The sequence below is a fragment of the Emys orbicularis genome, chromosome 8 (assembly GCF_028017835.1).
Source record: "Emys orbicularis isolate rEmyOrb1 chromosome 8, rEmyOrb1.hap1, whole genome shotgun sequence".
Lineage (NCBI taxonomy): Eukaryota > Metazoa > Chordata > Testudines > Emydidae > Emys > Emys orbicularis.
Window position 1 is genome coordinate 64,907,066 of NC_088690.1, and position 20,708 is coordinate 64,927,773.

The 20,708-nt window shown below is 48.3% G+C and overlaps 1 protein-coding gene across 3 annotated transcripts in view; it reads right to left on the minus strand.

Moving 5' to 3' along the window:
* The window catches only part of KIFAP3 (kinesin associated protein 3), a 146,419-nt gene extending 141,097 nt beyond the window's left edge, over positions 1–5,322 (minus strand). For all 3 annotated transcript variants that reach the window (XM_065409644.1, XM_065409645.1, XM_065409647.1), the window contains exon 1: positions 5,291–5,322. In XM_065409644.1, the coding sequence (XP_065265716.1) occupies positions 5,291–5,322 (32 nt within the window). The remainder of the gene's footprint in view (positions 1–5,290) is intronic.
* Between the last annotated feature and the right edge of the window lie 15,386 nt (positions 5,323–20,708).

Here is a 20,708-nt window from a genome sequence, read left to right on the forward strand (position 1 = left end):
TGGGGATGCTCCCAGCCCCCTGCCCTCTGCCCTGAGCAGCTCATGGCAGGGGGCTGGAAGGGATATGTCCTGTTCTACCCCCTGCCCCAAGGCCCGTCCCTACCTCTTCTCTGCCTCCTTTACCCAGGGCCGGCTTTAGCAAGGGGCTGCCGCGCGCCGGCTGGAGCTCCGGCCGGGAGAGCGGGGCCGCGGGGCTTTTGCAGAGCAGCGAGCACGCTGCCACTCCTCCCCCTCCCTTTGCAAGGGCCGGCGCAGGGAAGGAGAGGAGGAGGGGCAGGAAAGCAGGCTGCACCACGGCTGGGGGAAGGAGGGGGGGAGCTTGGCTGCTGCAGGATGGAGCTTCTGCCTCCTGCCCCAGCAGGGGAGAGCGGTGGGCGGGGGGGCTGAGTGCGGCTGGGGGTCGGAACCGCGGCAGGCAGCCGCGTGCCATTCAAAATCAGTTTGCGTGCCGTGTTTGGCACACGTGCCGTAGGTTGCCGACCCCTGGCCTATACTATCCAAAACTAAGAGGGATCAATCACGGAACCAGAAAGATAGGCCTCATATAGAAGTCAGAGGATCCGAAAAGGCGTTTAATTTTCTAAATATGCCCATGTTTTGAAAGTCTGCATTCCTAATCCTCAGCTTCCCCAGAGACTGATGCCATTAGCAATTAGCAGTTACTCATCTCTCTCTAAAGGAATCTTTCCCACAGATCCTGCTGATAGGATAAGACATGTCTTAGGCCTTGTCTACCCTACAACATTTTGTTGACAAAACAGTGAACTGAAGCACTACAAAAAAAAAAAAAAAAAAAAAAAAAAGAATGAAGAACTCCAAGATGTTCACAAATCCCTTCTGCTGGAGCACAAGCCTCTACACAGTAGCGTAGCTAGCGGGGTGCAGGGGAAGCAGCCGCTTCCCCCGCCTTTCCAAAAGCGGCCGGAGGAGCGAGGGAGGGCGCAGGCTGGTGGTCCGCAGCGCGGCCGGCAGCCATGGGGGAGCGGTGGGCACGGCCAGAGGAGTGGGGGGCGCAGCATGCGGCCCGCAGCGCGGCTGGCAGCCGCGGCCGGAGGAGCGAGGGGGGGCGCAGGCTGACGGCCGGCAGCCGCGGCAGGAGGAGCGAGGGGGAGCGCAGGCTGACGGCCGGCAGCCGCGGCCGGAGGAGCGAGGGGGAGCGCAGGCTGACGGCCGGCAGCCGCGGCCGGAGGAGCGAGGGGGAGCGCAGGCTGACGGCCGGCAGCCGCGGCCGGAGGAGCGAGGGGGGGCGCAGGCTGGCGGCCCGCAGCGCAGCTGGCAGCCATGGGGGGGGGGGGGGCGGCGGGCATGGCCGGGGGGGGCACAGCATGGCGGTCGGCAGCCGCGGCCAGAGGAGCAAGGGCGGGGCCACGGGGGTGGCACGGCAGGGCCGGAGGAGCCATGGGGGAGGGGGGGCGGTGCGGCCACAGGAGGAGCCAAGGGGGGGGCGTGGAGCGGCCGGAGGAGGAGCCAAGGGGGGCGTGGCCGGAGGAGGAGCCAAGGGGGGCGCCTTTTTTATGTTTGCTCCCCCTCCTCTTAGAAGCTGGCTACACCCCTGCCTCTACAGTACCTATTTTTCCAGAGCCTGAAACTTCAGTGTCTCAGGATGATTTTGATGGTTTGTTACTGGACTTGGCTGATTTTTACAATTCACCACCACCATGAGATATAAATCAAGCAAGTCCAAACCTGTTTCAATATATCTACAGATTTTTGCTAATACGCTACTTCAGGAAAGGTCTGTGAGCTTGATCTTATGAGAAACTAAGCATCCTCAGCTCCTGTTATAAACAATGGGAATTGAGGGTGCTCAACACCTTAAGGTATGAGGGCTTGCGTGAGGGAGTTTGGGAGAGGAATTGTAATTTGTGAGACTGTTTCACTCAGGGTAGAGGGAATTTGTAATAAGGCCCACCTAGTAGATTTGTTAAGGTTACTCAGGAAGCCTTAATTGTGTGCATGTCTATATAATCTTTAGTTACACAATCACACAAAATTTAAGGATAAAGGCCTTAGTAGTAGGATGACCGTCAAAGGTAGCCAGCTTTTTTATTCTCTTCCAATTCCATTTCCACCAGGCTTACATGCAGAGAAACTAATTAAATATTCATGCAGAGTCAAAAACTGTTTTAATTATCAAACTTGGTAATATTTATGAATAGGTTGAAGAGCAAGCCTGCCCAAATTAGTTGACCCACAATGAGTTTTAGCACTGCCTTCAAGTTTTTTCCTCATGGAACCTGCCCCTATGTAGGGTGGAGGCATGGGTGAGCACGGGACCTATTGCTGTGGAGATCTTCCGCTTTACTTTCTTTGTGCCAGGGGAGGGAACCACATAATGGGTCACAGGCTATGCTCTACTTATCAGGCTAGAGTAGCCTCTCCTCTGTGGCCTGGGGGCCATTTTCTTCCTCTTGCATCCGGATAGGCCCAATCATTGCGAGGGAAGTTGCTCTTTCATCTGTACCTCAGTGTTCTCATCTCAAAGCCTGAACTTTGAGATGTGCTTTGAGATTACAGCCAAAAAGCAATAAATAAGCTCTGAACATTTCTTTGCACTTAACATTTACTATCCACTAGAACAAATGTAGTATATATGGGTATCCAGTGCCACAAAGAAAATGTTTTTGTTTTTTAAATAAATGAAACATTTCTATTCTTATTAACTTTTGCAGCCATCCATCTACTTGAAAAAAAAAAACCCAAATGTTGGATGATCGTCAAGGTTTGAAGGACAAAGATTGTGCCAGGTTGCTGGTATGATACAGCCATGCCATCCTGTCCCTTCACTTCGCTTGCCTGCTTGGTTCTTGAAATTGACAAGAATCTCTATTAAGGCATAAAAGAGGAAAGTCTTGTCTATACACAAAATTTGCACCGATTTAGCTCTAGTGTCAACTGAATTAAGAGCATCCACATAGGGGTTTACTCCAGTTTAAATCCATTTTTTTAAAATCTAATTTTGTTAAACTGGTGCAATTTTTGTGCATATACAAGGCTAAAAATTCTTGTGATCCCCCATACACTAACAACTTACAACAGTGACCCAGACAGAAGGTTGGGGTGGGAGTCTGCATGGAGGATGGCAAGGGAAAAATCAGAGGAGAGCTATGCTTGCACATCTGCCCAGAGCCATGCCAAACAATAGGGCACTGGGTTTGTTTCAGCAGTTTCTCTAGAACACAAAAATTTAAAGTCTGCTGTTGAAAACGCTGGAAAAAAATTCCTCCGAGATCACAAAAGTGGCCTACATAGAATATACACATTAAGATAGGTACTACTTTGAGCAGGGCCATCCCTAGCTATTTTGGTGCCCGTGCGGGGGTAGGGGTGTGGACCCAGGCCTCAACGGGGGGGGGGGGGGGGGGGGCTGTGTGGGGCCCCACCCCAGGTCTCCATGGGGAGAAGAGGCGGGGGGCTGGCCCCAGGCCTCCTCAGTGGGGGCTGTGTGGGGCCCCACCCCAGGCCTCTGCGGGGGGGGGGCTGGCCCCAGACCTCTGTGGGGGACAGGCGGGAGGGGGGCTGGCCACTTCCTGCAGGAAGTGGAGTGACCCGGCCCCAGCCTGCTCTGTTCCCCTGGCTCCCAGGCTTGGGGGGAGGGGGGGAAACCATCCCCCAGCACTCGCAGGCGGCGCAGCTGGGAGCCAGGGGAGCGGAGCAGGCTGGGGCCAGGTCGCTCAACTTACCGGTGAGTGCAGGCCCAACTGCTTCAGGAGTCCTCAGGGGAATGGGGGTGGGAAGAGGTGGGGTGGAGACCCTGGGGAAGAGCCGGAGCAGGGGCTGGAGGAGCACGCAGGTGCCCCAAATTTCCTGGTGCCCTACGCAGCTGCGTACTTTGCCTATGGGTAAGGACAGCCCTAACTTTGAGATGGCCATTGCAACTTTAACACTAGATGACCACTCAATTTTCAGCTATGATCATATCTTCACAGCAGAATCAATGGCCATCAGAAATCATTGGTAGTTTTCAGTGCATTTTAAAATCAAGGATCTTAATAATTTGACAGATACAAGTAAACAATCTAAGCAACAACGGGGTAACAGAACTCTGCATGTGACTGGGGTGTCCCAACATATCCAATCAAACCTCTGCAAAGGCTGTTGAACAGTGCAGATAGGGTGACCAGATGTCCCGATTTTATAGGGACAGTCCTGATTTTTGGGTCTTTTTCTTATATAGGCTCCTATTACCCCCCCTCCCTGTCCCGATTTTTCACATTTGCTGTCTGGTCACCCTAAGTGCAGAAGATAAGCTGGGGGAGGGGGGGGGGAGATCACCAGGAGCTCAGAAGGGTTAAAAAATTATGGATAATGAGGAAAGCCAGAATTACATAGGGTAGGAAAAAATTATAAGGGCTCATGCTTATGGGATAAACCAGCCACTAACTGACAGGGGTTAAGAAGAAACTTTCCCAATGGGCAGAATATTCTATAACTGTTCTTGGGGCTGCTTGCATTTTCCTCTGAAGCAGCTGGTAACAGACATCGCTGAAAGACAGGATACTAGGCTAGATGGATCCTAATCTCTAACTGGGGCAGCTTAATCATTAAACAATGGTGTCAGTAGACAATCATCCACTCATCACTCCATCCCTCCCAAAAAGCCCAGCCATCCAATCCCTCAGATCCACCCTTCCCCTCCACAACCCTTCCCTATATCTACCTTGCTACTCTGCCATCCCACCTGCTCAGTGATCCCCAGCCATCCCTCCTTATCTACACCTCACCCGCACACTGCACACCCAGCTATACACTCCAAACCCAACCGAACATCCCCTATAACCCCAGGCAACCCTCCTATCCACCCCCCACCCAACCCAACCTCCCCCCATAACCCCACCCATCCACCCCCCACCCAACCCAACCTCCCCTATAACCCCACCCATCCTTCCTATCCATCCCCCAACCCCACCCATCCCAACCCCCTCCCCTAACATCCCCCATCTAGACCCCCTCCCCCCTCCCCTAACATCCCCCATCTAGACCCCCTCCCCTAACATCCCCCATCTAGACCCCATTCCCCCGACCCCACCCATCCCCCATCTTGACCCCATTCCCCCGACCCTCCCCTAACATCCCCCATCTAGACCCCATTCCCCCGACCCCACCCATCCCCCATCTTGACCCCATTCCCCCGACCCTCCCCGCAACCCCCATCTAGACCCCATTCCCCCAACCCCACCCATCCCCCATACCTCCCCTAACCCCACCCATCCATCCCCCCGAACCCCACCCGCCCCACTCCGGTGCTGCCCCGGCCTGACTCAGCCCCCCGGCACGGGGCGGGCGGTACCTCTTGAGGTATCTGGCGTCCTCCCCCTGCATGGTGCCGCGGGGGTGCCGGGCCGGGGGCGGCTCTGCAGCGGCCGCTGTTACCAGGGTGAGAGCAGCGCCAGCCCCGCCCGCACACAGCGCCCGGCCCGTGCAGCTCTCCCTAGCGCGCAGGCCCAGTGAGACCGCAGGCCGCGTCGTCGCCGCGGGACTGATTTGGCGCTGCCTGTGCAGAACGAGATTGGGCTTAGAGGAGCGGGACCTGCACATCGCCCCCTGGAGGCAGGGAGGAGACACTGCCTGAGCTCATGGCCATCCCTGGCAAGGTTGGGCGGGCTCCCTGGCTGAGTCTGTGCAGCAGCTTCCCTGCCCAGGGCCCCCCACCCAGGCTGCACCAGCCACAAGTTCCCCCTGTGGGTCAAGCAGGGGGCCAGCACGTGACACAGCATCTGGGGGCAGAACTGGTGTGAAGACCAGTTCAGCTACCCTAGTTCCAGACCCAGTCATAGGACTGACCTGATGTGGAGGTAGGGTGACCAGATGTCCCATTATTAGGGGCTTTGTCTTATATGGGCAACTATACGCACCCCCGCCCCCCAAAAAAGCGTCCCTATTTTCATACCCTATGTGGAGGCATCCTGATCTGTTTATACTGAACTGGTTTCAGTATAAACAGTCCAGGCCACCTTAAATTGCTTAGCACCAGGTCCATTGCTGTGATCAGTGTAAGTTGCACCCAGTATGGCCAACCTTAAGCATCCAACAGTCATGAGTCAGGCACCAAAAAAATCATGAAAACAACGAGGAGTCCGATGGCACCTTAAAGACTAACAGTTTTATTTGTGCATAAGCTTTCGTGGGTAAAAAAAAAAAGCTTATGCCCAAATAAATCTGTTAGTCTTTAAGGTGCCACTGGACTCCACGTTGTTTTTGTGGATACAGACTAACATGGCTACCCCTCTGATACTTGACACCACGCAAGAAAAAAATCATGAGACTTTTCATAAATAATAACATTGGGGCTCTTTTTCTTTGCCTTTTTGTTTTGAGACTCTACGTTACACTTGGGTCATATTTTCCAGCTTTTCTCCACAACATGAGGGCTAGGAAGTATCTTTTAATGAAAACCGAGATTCTCATACTATCACTTGTCTCCAGGAACTAGAGCTTGAGGGAAAACACCAAATATTACAAGACTTGTGATAAAATTGTGAGAGTCGGCAATGCTTGGAACCATTTTTAAAACTGCTTAGAAAACAACCCCATTGCAGACAGACCGCAGGGGCAAAGATGCTAGGACAAACACCCACTCTTCCTTGAAGTGTTATGGTGTCTGCCAGACCTGCACCTCTCCAGATACAGGTCTCCTACCTGCAGAGTAAAGTGAAGGAACTCAGTTTATCTGCCTTGGATGGTTTCAGCAAAGCATAAGTAAAAAACCTGATATTTCAGCCACGAAGCCACCATCTCTGATCTGTGCAGGGCTTCTTTAAAAAAATGCTCTGGGTGTAAATAAAAAATTATCCCAAACAAATCACATATGGGCTGAAATTTCCCACATTTATGCACAGTAAGGAAGAGAGTTTTGTGTGTTGCAGCAGTTTGGTAAAGTTTCCTTTGGGGATTATTGAAAGCTCCATGGTATATTTTGTTCATTTGCATTCAGATAACTAAACTCTTGCAATTTTATCAGAAGTCTCACAATAGCTAGTGTTTTTCTTAAAGCCCCAGTTCCTGGATGCATGTGATTAGGTGAGACTTTCAGCTTTCTCTTAAAAACAAAGTTTCTAGCCCTTAGGGTTGCAGAGAAAAGCTTGAAAATGTGATCTGTGGGCACCCTAAAGGCTCACAAACCTGTAGACAAAGAACTATATCTATCCATCTATATCATGATTTGTAAGCCAAACTCAGGATTTTTGGGTGCCTGGCTCATGATCTTTGAACTTTTGTGGTTGGAAATACTGAAACGGGTTCATTTTAAAATCTCAGAAGCATATGCAAACATAGGCCTGATGTTGCAAAACATATGCATGTGAGCAATTTTGATATGTAGTAATTATGTACGTATCTCTCTCTTACAAATGGAAAACTGACACATAGTGAAGCAATTTGCCTGTGGCCATCACATATGGTAAAACTTAGATTAGCACTCTGATTTTGCTCAGTCCACTAGGCCTTTCTGGCTCTCAATATAAAGAAACGCAACTGTTCTTAAATAGACAAAAAATAATGCACATTGCATGAACTATCTGCTTCCCCCTCCCATACCCAGTGTTTATAATCTTCTTGTTTCTCAACCTGACTATTTTAAACAAGGCAATCCATACTATTATTTGTTTTGTGGTAGCACCTGAGAGACCCTGTCATAAACAGGGAACCCATTGTGCTAGGCACTGTATAAACACAGCACAAAAAGATAGGGACTATAAGCCCTAAAGAGCTTACAGTCTAAGAAAGCACCATAGCCCCAATCTTACATAAGAACGGCCAGACTGGGTCAGACCAATGGTCCATATAGCTCAGTATCCTGTCTTCCGACAGTGGCCAATGCCAGGTGCTTCAGAGAGAATGAACAGAATAGGCAATCATTGAGTGATCCATTCCCAGTTATCCACTCCCAGCCTCTGCTGAACACCCAGAGCATGGTGTTGTAAAATATCTTGCAAAACATGTGGGCAACTTTACACAAACAAGGGCAGCTTGTAGATGGTCTCCTAGCGGGATTGGGAGAATCTGCTGTCACCCAACCTTGACGATGTGGCTATCTTTTCTGATTCATGGGCAGAACACCTGGAGCATCTGCAAAAAGTCTTTGAGCACATAAGGGAGGCAGGACTAACTGTTAAAGCAAAAAAAGTGTCAAATAGGCCTAAACAGAGTGACTTATCTTGGACACCAGGTGGGTCAAGGAACTATCAACCCCCGACAGGCCAAAGTGGATGCTATCCAAAAGTGGCCTGTCCCAAAGTCAAAGAAACAGGTCCAATCCTTCTTAGGCTTGGCCAGATATTACAGGCGATTTGTACCGCACTACAGCCAAATCGCTGCCCCACTGACAGACCTAACCAAAAAGAAACAGCCAAATGCAGTTCAGTGGACTGAAGAGTGTCAGAAGGCCTTTAACCAGCTTAAAGCGACACTCATGTCTGACCTGTGCTAAGGGCCCCAGACTTTGACAAACCGTTCCTAGTAACCACAGATGCATCCGAGCGTGGTGTGGGAGCAGTTTTAATGCAGGAAGGACTGGATCAAGAATTCCATCCTGTCGTGTTTCTCAGCAAGAAACTGTCTGAGAGGGAAAGCCACTGGTCAATCAGCGAAAAGGAATGCTACGCCATTGTGTATGCACTGGAAAAGCTACACCCATACGTTTGGGGACAGCGTTTCCAACTACAAACCGACCATGCTGCCCTGAAGTGGCTTCATACCGTCAAGGACAATAACAGAAAACTTCTTAGGTGGAGTTTGGCTCTCCAAGATTTTGATTTTGAAATACAACACATTTCGGGAGCTTCTAACAAAGTGGCTGATGCACTCTCCCGTGAAAGTTTCCCAGAATCAACTGGTTAAAAATTGTTCTTGGAATGTGGGACATATTGTTAGTTTTTATATAATCGGTAGTATGTCTAAAGGTGCATGTTTCTTATTAACTCTGTTTTCTCCTAGAGCTCCAGGAAGAAATCACAGCCAGTGTGGAACTGGCTGTCCAACACTATCTGTGATTTGGGGGGCGTGTCATAACTATAAAGGGAAGGGTAACAACCCTCCTGTATACAATACTATAAAATCCCTCCTGGCCAGAGGCACCAAAATCCTTTTACCTGTAAAGGGTTAAGAAGCTCAGGTAACCTGGCTGACACCTGACCCAAAGGACCAATAAGGGCACAAGATACTTTCAAATCTTGGGGGGGAGGCGGGGGGTGAAGGCTTTTGTTTGTGCTCTTTGTTTTGGTGGGTGTTTGCTCTTGGGACTAAGAGGGACCGGACATCAATCCATGTTCTCCAAATCTTTCTGAATAAGTCTCTCATATTTCAAACTTGTAAGTAATAGCCAGGCAAGGCATATTAGTTTATCTTTGTTTTTCTCAACTTGTGAATGTTCCCTTTGCTAGAGGGAGGTATCCCTGTTTTGCTGTAACTTTGAAACTAAGGCTAGAGGGGGTTCCTCTGGGCTCTTTGAATCTGATTACCCTGTAAAGTTATTTTCCATCCTGATTTTACAGAGATGATTTTTTACCCTTTCTTTTTAATAAAATCCTTCTTCTAAGAACCTGACTGATTTTTCCATTGTCCAAAGACCCAGGGGTTTGGGTCTTTGATCACTTTGTAACCAATTGATTAGGATATTATTCTCAAGCCTCCCCAGGAAAGGGGGTGTAAGGGCTTGGGGGGATATTTTGGGGGAAGAGGAACTCCAATTGGTCCTTTCCCTGTTTCTTGTTAAATCACTTGGTGGTGGCAGCGTACCAGGTTTTAACCTAAGCTGGTAGAAATAAGCTTAGGGAGCGTTCATGGGGGTCCCCACTTCTGTACCCTAGAGTTCAGAGTGGGGAAGGAACCCCGACCCGACAACAATCTTTTTGTTAATGTCAACCCTTTTAGATTCTGCTCTGGCTTTGCTCATACCACACGGGGAAAGGTGCCGATATTCATTTCACAGTGCTAATAATAGAAGATACATTTGTTTGGGAGGGTGCCAGTGTAACCCCAGAAACCCAGCTGCCTTTTCAGCAGCAATTTGTGGGTCAGCAGCTAGTATTAATTCACTTTCTTTTATCAAAAACTGCATTTGGACTATTGAGCTGCTCCCAATTTTGCTTTTACACTGACAGGACCACAATTGCTGCTGGAAGTGCAGCCTGGCAGTTTAAAGCTATCACTTGTTCCTCCTTCACTTTTCCCCTCAACTCCCTTCATGCCCACATTGTAACTTATTATCATCACAGTTTCTCATGTCACAATTTCACATCCTGGGTGAAAGTATTCTTGCTGTGGGAAATCAGTGATGAGTCCCAGCTGTGCGTCTTTGAGAGTGGGTTTACAGCTGTGGCATCATGAAATAGCCCCAGCTGATCAAACAGAATGCAACTTTGGATAATCAGTATCCCCAGCCAGACTCTAATAAAGCCTGGTAGATTGTTAGCGGCATAATTCTAGGTCAGTGTTTTTCCTTCCAACAAAGAAAAATTAACCCCCATTCTGCTTTAAGTCCAGTGCAGACTTACCAAAATTCACTGAGAAACGTTAGGCCCAGCAAAACAGAAATGCTTCTTAAAAATATCTATAAAATCAAAAGTTTCTGATTCAGTCTCCATCCCTGGCTACTGGCTGCAGTATGTGGCTATGGTCAAGCAGCAATGCTATTGGACTCTGGTGTGAGCTGTGTCCTAGTCCTACTTCCTTCCTAGCCTCTTCTCACCAATAGTCTTGCCACAACCTCCTCTACCTGTCCTGTTGCCCAATATCTTCTCCTATTCATCTCAGATTGTAAAGCCTTGTAAAGGTTATTATAATGTATAAGAACTGGTTGGTATCCCTTTATCTAGTTTGGGAGCCCTGTAATAGGCCTTCCTGTGTTTTATTGCAGAAGCCACCAGAACCCAACAGAGAAGCAAGGTATGCAGGTAACTAGACCTTGTATGTTTGTATATAGTTAGAAAACTATGACTATTTGAAACCCAACTGTGTCCCTACAGTTTCCTTTTATTCTTAATGTTGTGTAGAACAGCAAACACATAACAGGTCTGAGGCGTGTCTTGGTCTGTGTTGGTAAAGCACTATGTAAATTTATGCTGCTATGCCCTGTGAAATCTTGTCTCAGGGACCAACCAGGTTCCTTAGCTGGGGCGGTCTTCTAATAAACATGGAGTAGAATCATGTATAGTTGTGTATACTGTGAGGTGCTCTCCACAGGCAGGAGATTGCCTAATAAATATGATCTCTTGTACAGGTTTAATTGCAAAATTGATTAAAAACATACATAAATATAATTAATAAGTAACCAAAAATCTGTATAATGTAGAGGGCTAAAGATGGGAAGTGTGAGTCAAGGAAGAGAAATGACAGGCACCCCTGGAGCTCTGAGAGGCTAAAAGGAACCCTGCTGATGGGGGAGAAATCCCGTAAAACCACAAAGAGCATAGGATTGCCATGCAGGATCAGATTATTGGTCCGTCCAGTCTGGAATCCTGCCTTCAGCAATATTCTCCATCTGATGCTTCAGCGTAGCAGGAGTGAGCCAGCTTTATGTATGTTTCCACCCTGGCCATCCATTTAGCATTTCCCATAGGACTGGTTAGTGTTACCTGGTTACAATATTTGGGAGAGGATCCAGCGTCTCTTCCTGTCCTGGTATCGCCCCCATTATGGCCGGTTGTGCTGTCATCTTTCTACCAGCCTTTCGCTTTAGCTCTCATTGATGATCCCAGCCCTAAGACAGCCTGAGTCAGAAAGGCATCTTAAAGCAAAATCCTCTTCCTTGATTACCAGCACCACTGCTCATACCCAGCACACAACTGGCTGAACTGTGACATCACTATGACTCACAGCAGTGGCTGCAAATCTCAGAAGAGTAGTGGGTAGGATGGGGAAAGCGGCACTGTGGAAGCAAGTACTGAATTTTCCATTTTCTCTCCATACCTTCCCCTTCCCAGCCAATCTATAGAACATCCATACAGCATCATTTTTGGAACACAAATTTGGGTTACGTTGTTCTGATATGTCAGGAGATATTTTTAATGAGGATGTCCTCATGGAAACTGCCTTTAACTGAGCTTTGTTCCTATCAGAATTGTTTCCAATCCAGTTCTGGGGATCCCTTTGAGTTATTCCATCCTTGTCTTATATCTCTGTTAGAGATGGGCCTGTACCAAAGCTGGAATCCAGAGCTGAACTTCATAGCGCAGGCCCATGCTGTGGAGTATCGAGAATGTGTTGGAATTGTAAGCTACAATTTTAAAAGCAAGGGGTTTCCTGGTCCTGCTTCCTGGCTAGTGCAGGGGCTCTGTAGGAAAGCATGCGATCAGAGTGAGTCCAAAAAGAGCCAGTTTGAAGCAAAGTGGAGTGAATTGTACCTCACTGCTGTAGGGAGCAGCCTGTTTTCTATCTCATTTTTGGGTTCTGTGTTATCATTCTGAATTTTTAAAAATATAGTAGTATTACGTTGTTGACGTCACTAGGCATAGCTACCAGGTAACTCGGGAGAGTGGAAGACCATAAGTGTCAATGAAGCTCTCTTGCTCTGGGTCTAAGTGAGCCACAGTAACTCCATCTTGTGAACTTTAACCAACCTGAAATGCTGACAGCCTAAAAAGCAAAAGCATAGCATGTAACGCAGACAGCTGCAGTTTCGCTCACATTAACAAACGCTGTAGTGATAAGAGCGGGGGAAAGGGGGAGGGGGAAAGTTCGCATGTGTCTAAGCCTACAAGGCCACAGATAAACAGATGAACAAGAACTTTTCTCACATACCAATGTAGTGCCTATTGTAACTGTTGTCTGGGAGGGAGGGATAGGGGTGAAACCAAACAAAGGCTTGCACACAAACAGCTTGGAGTATAAAATGGGAAACTTGTTTGTATTTGTTGCGCTTCTGATTTGAGACATGCTGGTCTCCTGAGTGCCTTTTCGAGATCTCGAATAAACTTGGATTGCTTCTCCACCTCGGTGTGTTCATTGGTGCGAAGCACACCGGGCAACGAACCCCGCTGTTGCCCCCTCGGGCCCTTTGGGCCGGCAACAACGTTGCAACCCTCCAGAAAGAGCATTTGATATTTTATCTAACTTCTCTGTGCGTATTCTGCAAACATTGCACATCCCTCCATCTATGGATTTTGTATTGCTGCCCATCATCTTAGTATCTGAGCACCTTCCATGTAAAATCCATAGCAATAGCGAAGTCTCTAGTGGACTGCATGGAGTCTCTGGCCTTTCTGCCTTTCCCAGGTAGAAACCCCACTCAGAGTAGGATTTTTATTTCAGGTTGGTTCTTAATAATGTTACTAATTTACTTTTATTTGGGATTTTTGGAGGAAATTCATGGCAGAGTTTGTTTGGGTTATTTCAGTTGACTGGGGCTTGGTGGCAGAAGAGGGTGTTGGGCTCTGGTATCTATTAGCAAAGTAACAAATGTATAAAGTCCCAATCCTGCAAAACAAACTGGGTGGTGTCTGTGCAGTTCTTGTTGCAGTATCAGGGCCTCAACTGATAGACCTGGAACAAGCAAATAACTGGAAATAATATTCACACAGAGTCAAGTAGTTAATACAGAAATAGATAACAGGCATAAATAGACATTTGATCTTTTAGTAGCAGGATATTAAGAATAAAAACAGAACATCTAACAATATCGTAGAACATTACAGCTTTTCACTTTTCATTATTTATTGCTTCAGATTTATAAAAATATCTATTAGCATCCATCCTCTCCTCTGGGCATGTGTCCTATTAATGAAAATGCACCATATGATATAAAGGACTACCTTTGAACACCCAGCTTATAAAGCTTTGTCAGGACAAAATGTTGTTTTGTTATCATCATTCTCTTTAGCACAGTAAGATTTTCAGTTACCTTCTATTGCAGGGCAAAGTAAATTGTGTGTGACCACGTGTTCAAACCTAGGTTTGTTCAGTCAGTCTCAGTGATTACAAACAAGGGCTAGGATTTTTCAAAAGCAGGAGCCTAACATTAAGCACTTAGGCAGCTAAATAAGTCTTTAAATAAGCTTCCTTTTCAGAAGTGCTGAGCGCTCCAATTTCCATCGATTTCAGTAGGAACTGTGGGGTGTTCAGTGTTTTTGAAAATAGGGCCTGTCATAACTATAAAGGGAAGGGTAACAGCTCTCCTGTGTACAGTACTATAAAATCCCTCCTGGCCAGAGACTCCAAAATCCTTTTACCTGTAAAGGGTTAAGAAGCTCGGGTAACCTGGCTGACACCTGACCCAAAGGACCAATAAGGGGACAAGATACTTTCAAATCTTGGGGGGGGGGGAAGGTTTTTGTTTGTGCTCTTTGTTTAAGGGGTTGTTCGCTCTTGGGACTGAGAGGGACCAGACATCAATCCAGGTTCTCCCCATCTTTCTAAACAAGTCTCTCATATTTCAAACTTGTAAGTAAAAAGCCAGGCAAGGCGTCTTAGTTTTACTTTGTTTTCTCAACTTGTAAATGTAGGAGTGTTTATCTTTGTTTGCTATACTTTGAACCTGGGCTAGAGGGGGGTCCTCTGAGCTCTTTAAGTTTGATTACCCTGTAAAGTTATTTTCCATACTGATTTTACAGAGATGATCTTTACCTTTTTCTTTAATTAAAAGCCTTCTTTTTAAGAACCTGATTGATTTTTCCTTGTTTTTAGATCCAAGGGAGTTGGATCTGTATTCACCAGGAGTTGGTGAAAGGAAGGAAGGGGGGGGGGGGGAAGGGTCAATTTCTCCTTGTTTTAATATCCAAGGGATTTGGAACTGTAGTCACCAGGGAATTGGTGAAAGGTTTCTCAAAGCTTCCCAGGGAAGGGAATGGTGGCAGCAGACCAGAACTAAGCTGGTAGTTAAGCTTAGAAGTCCTCATGCAGGCCCCCACACTTGTACCCTAAAGTTCAAAGTGGGGATACAGCCTTGACATGGTGGCACAGCGGTGGAGATCGTTTTAAACCCAAAAGCCAGTAAGATTTTTTTTTCCTTCTAGCTGCTTGGAAAGCAGAGCTGAAGGTAGATACATATCTTATCTCTCCTTGCCCGAAGGCAGAGGTGTTAAGTTTTTTTAACAAGAGCCTTTGTTAAGAGAAGGGTTCAATTAATGAGCAAACTTTGACTGGTAAAAGGAATTTACAAGCTGAATTGTTTTTTTTTTTTCCTTTTTACATCCTCGGGAGTAGCTAGTTAGAAAGTCTCTGTTAACTCAGCAGCAGCCAGAGCTGAGTGCATCCCAGTTTCAGTCAACTGCAGAGGGGTGTGACCCAGCACAAGAAAACAGGAAAATGACTACCAAAGAAAAAAAAGCCAAAGAGGAGGCCCACAAAAGAGCTATGAAGCTGAAAGAAAAAGAGATAGAGCTGAGAGAAAGAGAAGAGAAAGCCAAAGAGGGGGCCCACAAAAGAGAGATGGAGCTAAAAGAAAGAGAAGAAAAAGCCAAAGAGGAGGCCCACAAGAAAACTATGGAGCTGGAAAAAGCCAAAGAGGAGGCGAGAGAAAAAGAAAGGAAGCATGAACTGGAAGTAGCAAGGGCTAGGGCGGATACAACAGCCCATCCTAACAACCCCTCTCCAGGTACCACTTCCCATCCCAGAAAATTCCCCACCTACAAGGCAGGCGATGATACTGAGGCCTTCTTAGAAAATTTTGAAAGGGCCTGCCTTGGATACAGCCTCCCTGCAGACCAGTACATGGTGGAGCTGAGGCCGCAGCTCAGTGGACCCTTAGCAGAGGTGGCGGCTGAACTGCCTAAGGAACACATGAACAGTTATGAACTTTTTAAAAACAAGGCCAGAATCAGAATGGGGCTAACACCCGAGCATGCCCGTCGGCGGTTCAGAGCCCTAAGGTGGAAACCCGATGTGTCATTTACCCGACATGCCTACCACATTGGGAAAAATTGTGATGCCTGGGTATCAGGAGCAAATGTTAAATCTCTGGAAGATCTGGTTTCCCTAGTAAAAATGGAACAGTTTTTAGAGGGTGTTCCTGAGGAAATAGAAAGGTACATCCTAGATAGGAAGCCCAAAACTGTAACCGAGGCGGGGGAAATTGGAGCCAAATGGGTGGAGGTGGCAGAAAAGAAAAAAACTAGTAGCAGTTGAAGCGAATATCAGAAGGGGCAAGCCGAAACAAAACCTTACCACCGGGGACAACCCAAGGCCCCACCCACATCCCAAGGGAAACCCCAGACGCCTTCTCACTCCACCACACCAGTCTCCACCAACCAACATCGCCCCGGTGATACCTTAGCAGGGCGATGTTTTAAATGTAATGAACTGGGACATATAAAGGCTCACTGCCCCAAGAACCCCAACCGATTACAGTTCATTACACCCCAATCACACCAAAGATCCCCAGACCCAGATGCCTCTCTCATACCCTCGGAGCGAAGGGAAACCTTGAGAGTGGGTGGAAAGAAGGTTATCGCTTGGAGGGACACTGGGGCACAAGTGTCAACTATCCACCAATCCCTAGTGGACCCCAAACTCATCAACCCGGAGGCTCCAGTGACAATTCAACCCTTCGTGTCACAGTCTGTAACCTTGCCTACAGCCAAGTTGCATGTCCAGTACAAGGGCTGGTCAGGAATGTGGACTTTTGCAGTCTATGACAATTATCCCATCCCCATGCTGCTGGGGGAAGACATGGCCAACCATGTGAAGCTAGCCAAGAGGGTGGGAATAGTCACCCGCAGCCAGGCTAAGCAAGCTTTCACCCCCATCCCTGTTCCTGAGCCGTCCACCAGGGCCCCGTCTGTGTTACCAAAGACCCAAACAAAGGTGGTGGAACCGGATCCCCTGCCAACGACTGCAACAGCCGTAGTGGATCCAATCCCAGAGACCCAGCCAAAGCCAGTCCCAGAACTGGAACTGGCAACGCAACCAGCACCAGAACCATTGCCCGCACTGAGTCCAGCGCTTGCAAACCCGTCTACAACTCCAATGCCAGAGGGCACCAGCGAGCCTGAACTGGCGAAAGCAGCAGATAACCCTACCCAAGAGGCTCAGCCAGAGCCTGAAATACCACATAGTGCACCAGCGGACAGCGGTTCACAGTCAATGAAAACAGCCCCAGCACCTGCATCGCTTCCAGAGGGACCAAGCCCCAGTCCACAGTCCAAGGAGGAACTGATGTCTCCAGCATCAAGGGAACAGTTCCAGGCCGAGCAGGAAGCAGATGACAGCCTTCAGAAAGCTTGGGCGGCGGCACGGAGCACCCCACCGCCTCTCAGCTCTTCTAACCAATCCCGGTTTGTTGTAGAACAAGGACTTTTATACAAGGAGACTCTTTCTGGTGGGCACCAGGAAGACTGGCATCCTCAAAGACAGTTGGTAGTTCCCACTAAGTATCGGGTAAAGCTCTTGAGCTTAGCCCATAATCATCCCAGTGGCCATTCTGGGGTGAACAGAACCAAAGACCGATTGGGGAAGTCCTTCCACTGGGAGGGAATGGGCAAGGACGTTGCTAATTATGTCCGGTCTTGTGAGGTGTGCCAACGAGTGGGAAAGCCCCAAGACCAGGTTAAAGCCCCTCTCCAGCCACTACCCATAATTGAGGTCCCATTTCAGCAAGTAGCTGTGGATATTCTGGGTCCTTTCCCAAAGAAGACACCCAAAGGAAAGCAGTACGTACTGACTTTCATGGATTTTGCTACCCGATGGTCGGAAGCTGTACCCTTAAGCAACACCAGGGCTAAAAGTGTGTGCCAGGCATTAGCAGACATTTTTGCCAGGGTAGGGTGGCCCTCCGACATCCTTACAGATTCGGGAACTAATTTCCTGGCAGGGACCATGAAAAACCTGTGGAAAGCTCATGGGGTGAATCACTTGGTTGCCACCCCTCATCACCATCAAACCAATGGTCTGGTGGAGAGGTTTAATGGAACTTTGGGGGCCATGATACGTAAATTCGTAAATGAACACTCCAATGATTGGGACCTAGTGTTGCAGCAGTTGCTTTTTGCCTACAGGGCTGTACCACATCCCAGTTTAGGGTTTTCACCATTTGAACTTGTGTATGGCCGCGAGGTTAAGGGGCCATTACAGTTGGTGAAGCAGCAATGGGAGGGGTTTACGCCTTCTCCAGGAACTAACATTCTAGACTTTGTAAGCAACCTACAAAGCACCCTCCGACACTCTTTAGCCCTTGCTAAAGAAAACCTAAAGGATGCTCAGGAAGAGCAAAAGGCCTGGTATGATAAACATTCCAGAGAACGGTCCTTCAAAGTAGGAGACCAAGTCATGGTCTTAAAGGCGCTCCAGGCCCATAAAATGGAAGCGTCGTGGGAAGGACCATTCACAGTCCAGGAGCGCCTAGAAGCTGTTAACTATCTCATAGCCTCCCCCACCTCCAACATAAAACCTAAGGTATACCATGTTAATTCTCTTAAGCCCTTTTATTCCAGAGAATTAAACGTTTGCCAGTTTACAGCCCAGGAAACAGATGACGCGGAGTGGCCTGAAGGTGTCTACTACGAAGGAAAACAGGATGGTGGCGTGGAAGAGGTAAACCTCTCCACGACCCTTGGACGTCTGCAGCAATAGCAGATCAAGAAGCTGTGCACAAGCTTTGCACTCTCCCGGGAAAGTTTCCCGGAGTCAACTGGTTAAAAATTGTTCTTGGACTGGAACATATTGTTAGTTTTTTAATAATCAGTAGTATGTCTAAAGGTACATGTTTCTTATTAACTCTGTTTTCTCCTAGAGCTCCAGGAAAAAATCACAGCCAGTGTGGAACCAAATGTCCAACACTATCTGTGATTTGGGGGGCGTGTCATAACTATAAAGGGAAGGGTAACCGCTCTCCTGTGTACAGTACTATAAAATCCCTCCTGGCCAGAGACTCCAAAATCCTTTTACCTGTAAAGGGTTAAGAAGCTCGGGTAACCTGGCTGACACCTGACCCAAAGGACCAATAAGGGGACAAGATACTTTCAAATCTTGGGGGGGGGGGAAAGGTTTTTGTTTGTGCTCTTTGTTTAAGGGGTTGTTCGCTCTTGGGACTGAGAGGGACCAGACATCAATCCAGGTTCTCCCCATCTTTCTAAACAAGTCTCTCATATTTCAAACTTGTAAGTAAAAAGCCAGGCAAGGCGTCTTAGGCCTGGTCTACACTAGGCGTTTATGTCGAATTTAGCGCCGTTACATCGAATTAACCCTGCACCCGTCCACACCACGAGGCTATTTAGTTCGACATAGAGGTCTCTTAAATTCGACTTCTGTACTCCTCCCCAACGAGGGGAGTAGCGCTAAATTCGACATGGCCATATCGAATTAGGCTTGGTGTGGATGGAAATCGACGCTAATTGCTCCAGGAGCTATCCCACAGTGCACCACTCTGTTGACGCTCTGGACAGCAGTCCGAGCTCGGATGCTCTGACCAGCCACACAGGAAAAGCCCCGGGAAAATTTGAATTCCTTTTCCTGTCTGGGCAGTTTGAATCTCATTTCCTGTTTGGACATCGTGGCGAGCTCAGCAGCACTGGCAACGATGCAGAGCTCTCCAGCAGAGATGGCCGTGCAATCCCAGAATAGAAAGAGGACCCCAGCATGGACTGATAGGGAAGTCTTGGATCTGATCGCTGTGTGGGGCGATGAGTCCGTGCTTTCCGAGCTGCGCTCCAAAAGACGGAATGCAAAGATCTATGAGAAGATCTCTAAAGCCATGGCAGAGAGAGGATACAGCCGGGATGCAACGCAGTGCCGCGTGAAAATCAAGGAGCTGAGACAAGGCTACCAGAAGACCAAAGAGGCATACGGATGATCCGGATCCCAGCCCCACACATCCCGTTTCTACGAGGCACTGCATTCCATCCTAGGTGCGGCCGCCACCACTACCCCACCACTGACCGTGGACTCTGAGGATGGGATATTGTCCACGGCCGGTTCCTCGGACATGTTAGCGGACGGGGAAGATGAGGAAGGAGATGAGGAGGACGAGGCAGTCGACAGCGCTTACCAAGCTGATTTCCCCGACAGCCAGGATCTCTTCATCACCCTTACAGAGATCCCCTACCAACCGTCCCCAGCATTTAACCCGGACACAGATTCTGGGGAAGGATCAAGCAGTAAGTGTTTTAAACATCTAAACATTTATTTTTAACAGAACTGGAATATTAACAATAAGAACAATGTGTTTTTCATGATTTGTTTGCCCTAGGCGCTTAACTATTCAGTCCCAACTATTTAAAAAAAATCTAACAATGTCCGGTTTTGCATGATTCTGCTGCCCAAGCCGCTCCACTCTTTAGTCCCTGCCAGTGCAGCTATATTAAAATGCGGTCTATATGTCCGGGGATAGAGCTGAAATCCTCCAGGGACATCTCGAGGAAGCTCTCCTGGAGGTAATTGGAAAGCCTGTTCATCAGGTTCCTGGGGAGAGCGGCCTTATTGGGTCCTCCGAAGTAGGAGACGTTTCCGCGCCAGGAGATCCTCAAGTACTCCGGGATCATAGCCTTGCACAGCATGGCGGCATACGGCCCTGGTCTTTGCAGGCTTTCCCAAAGCATTCGTTCTTTATCGCTGTCTGAGATCCTCATGATTGTGATGTCGCTCATGATGACCTGCTTTGAATTAGGTAGGGGACTGTTAGTATTGGGACTGCTTGCCCGTTCCTTTACAGAACTGTAACCACTGGTTTACAGCCACGCGGTGGAGGCGGGAGAGGGGCAGCATACAGGGATCTTTCCCTGGGACAGCCACGAGGGGGTGGGACAGGGGCAGAGTTCATGCTTGGCCGATTGCTGGCAGCA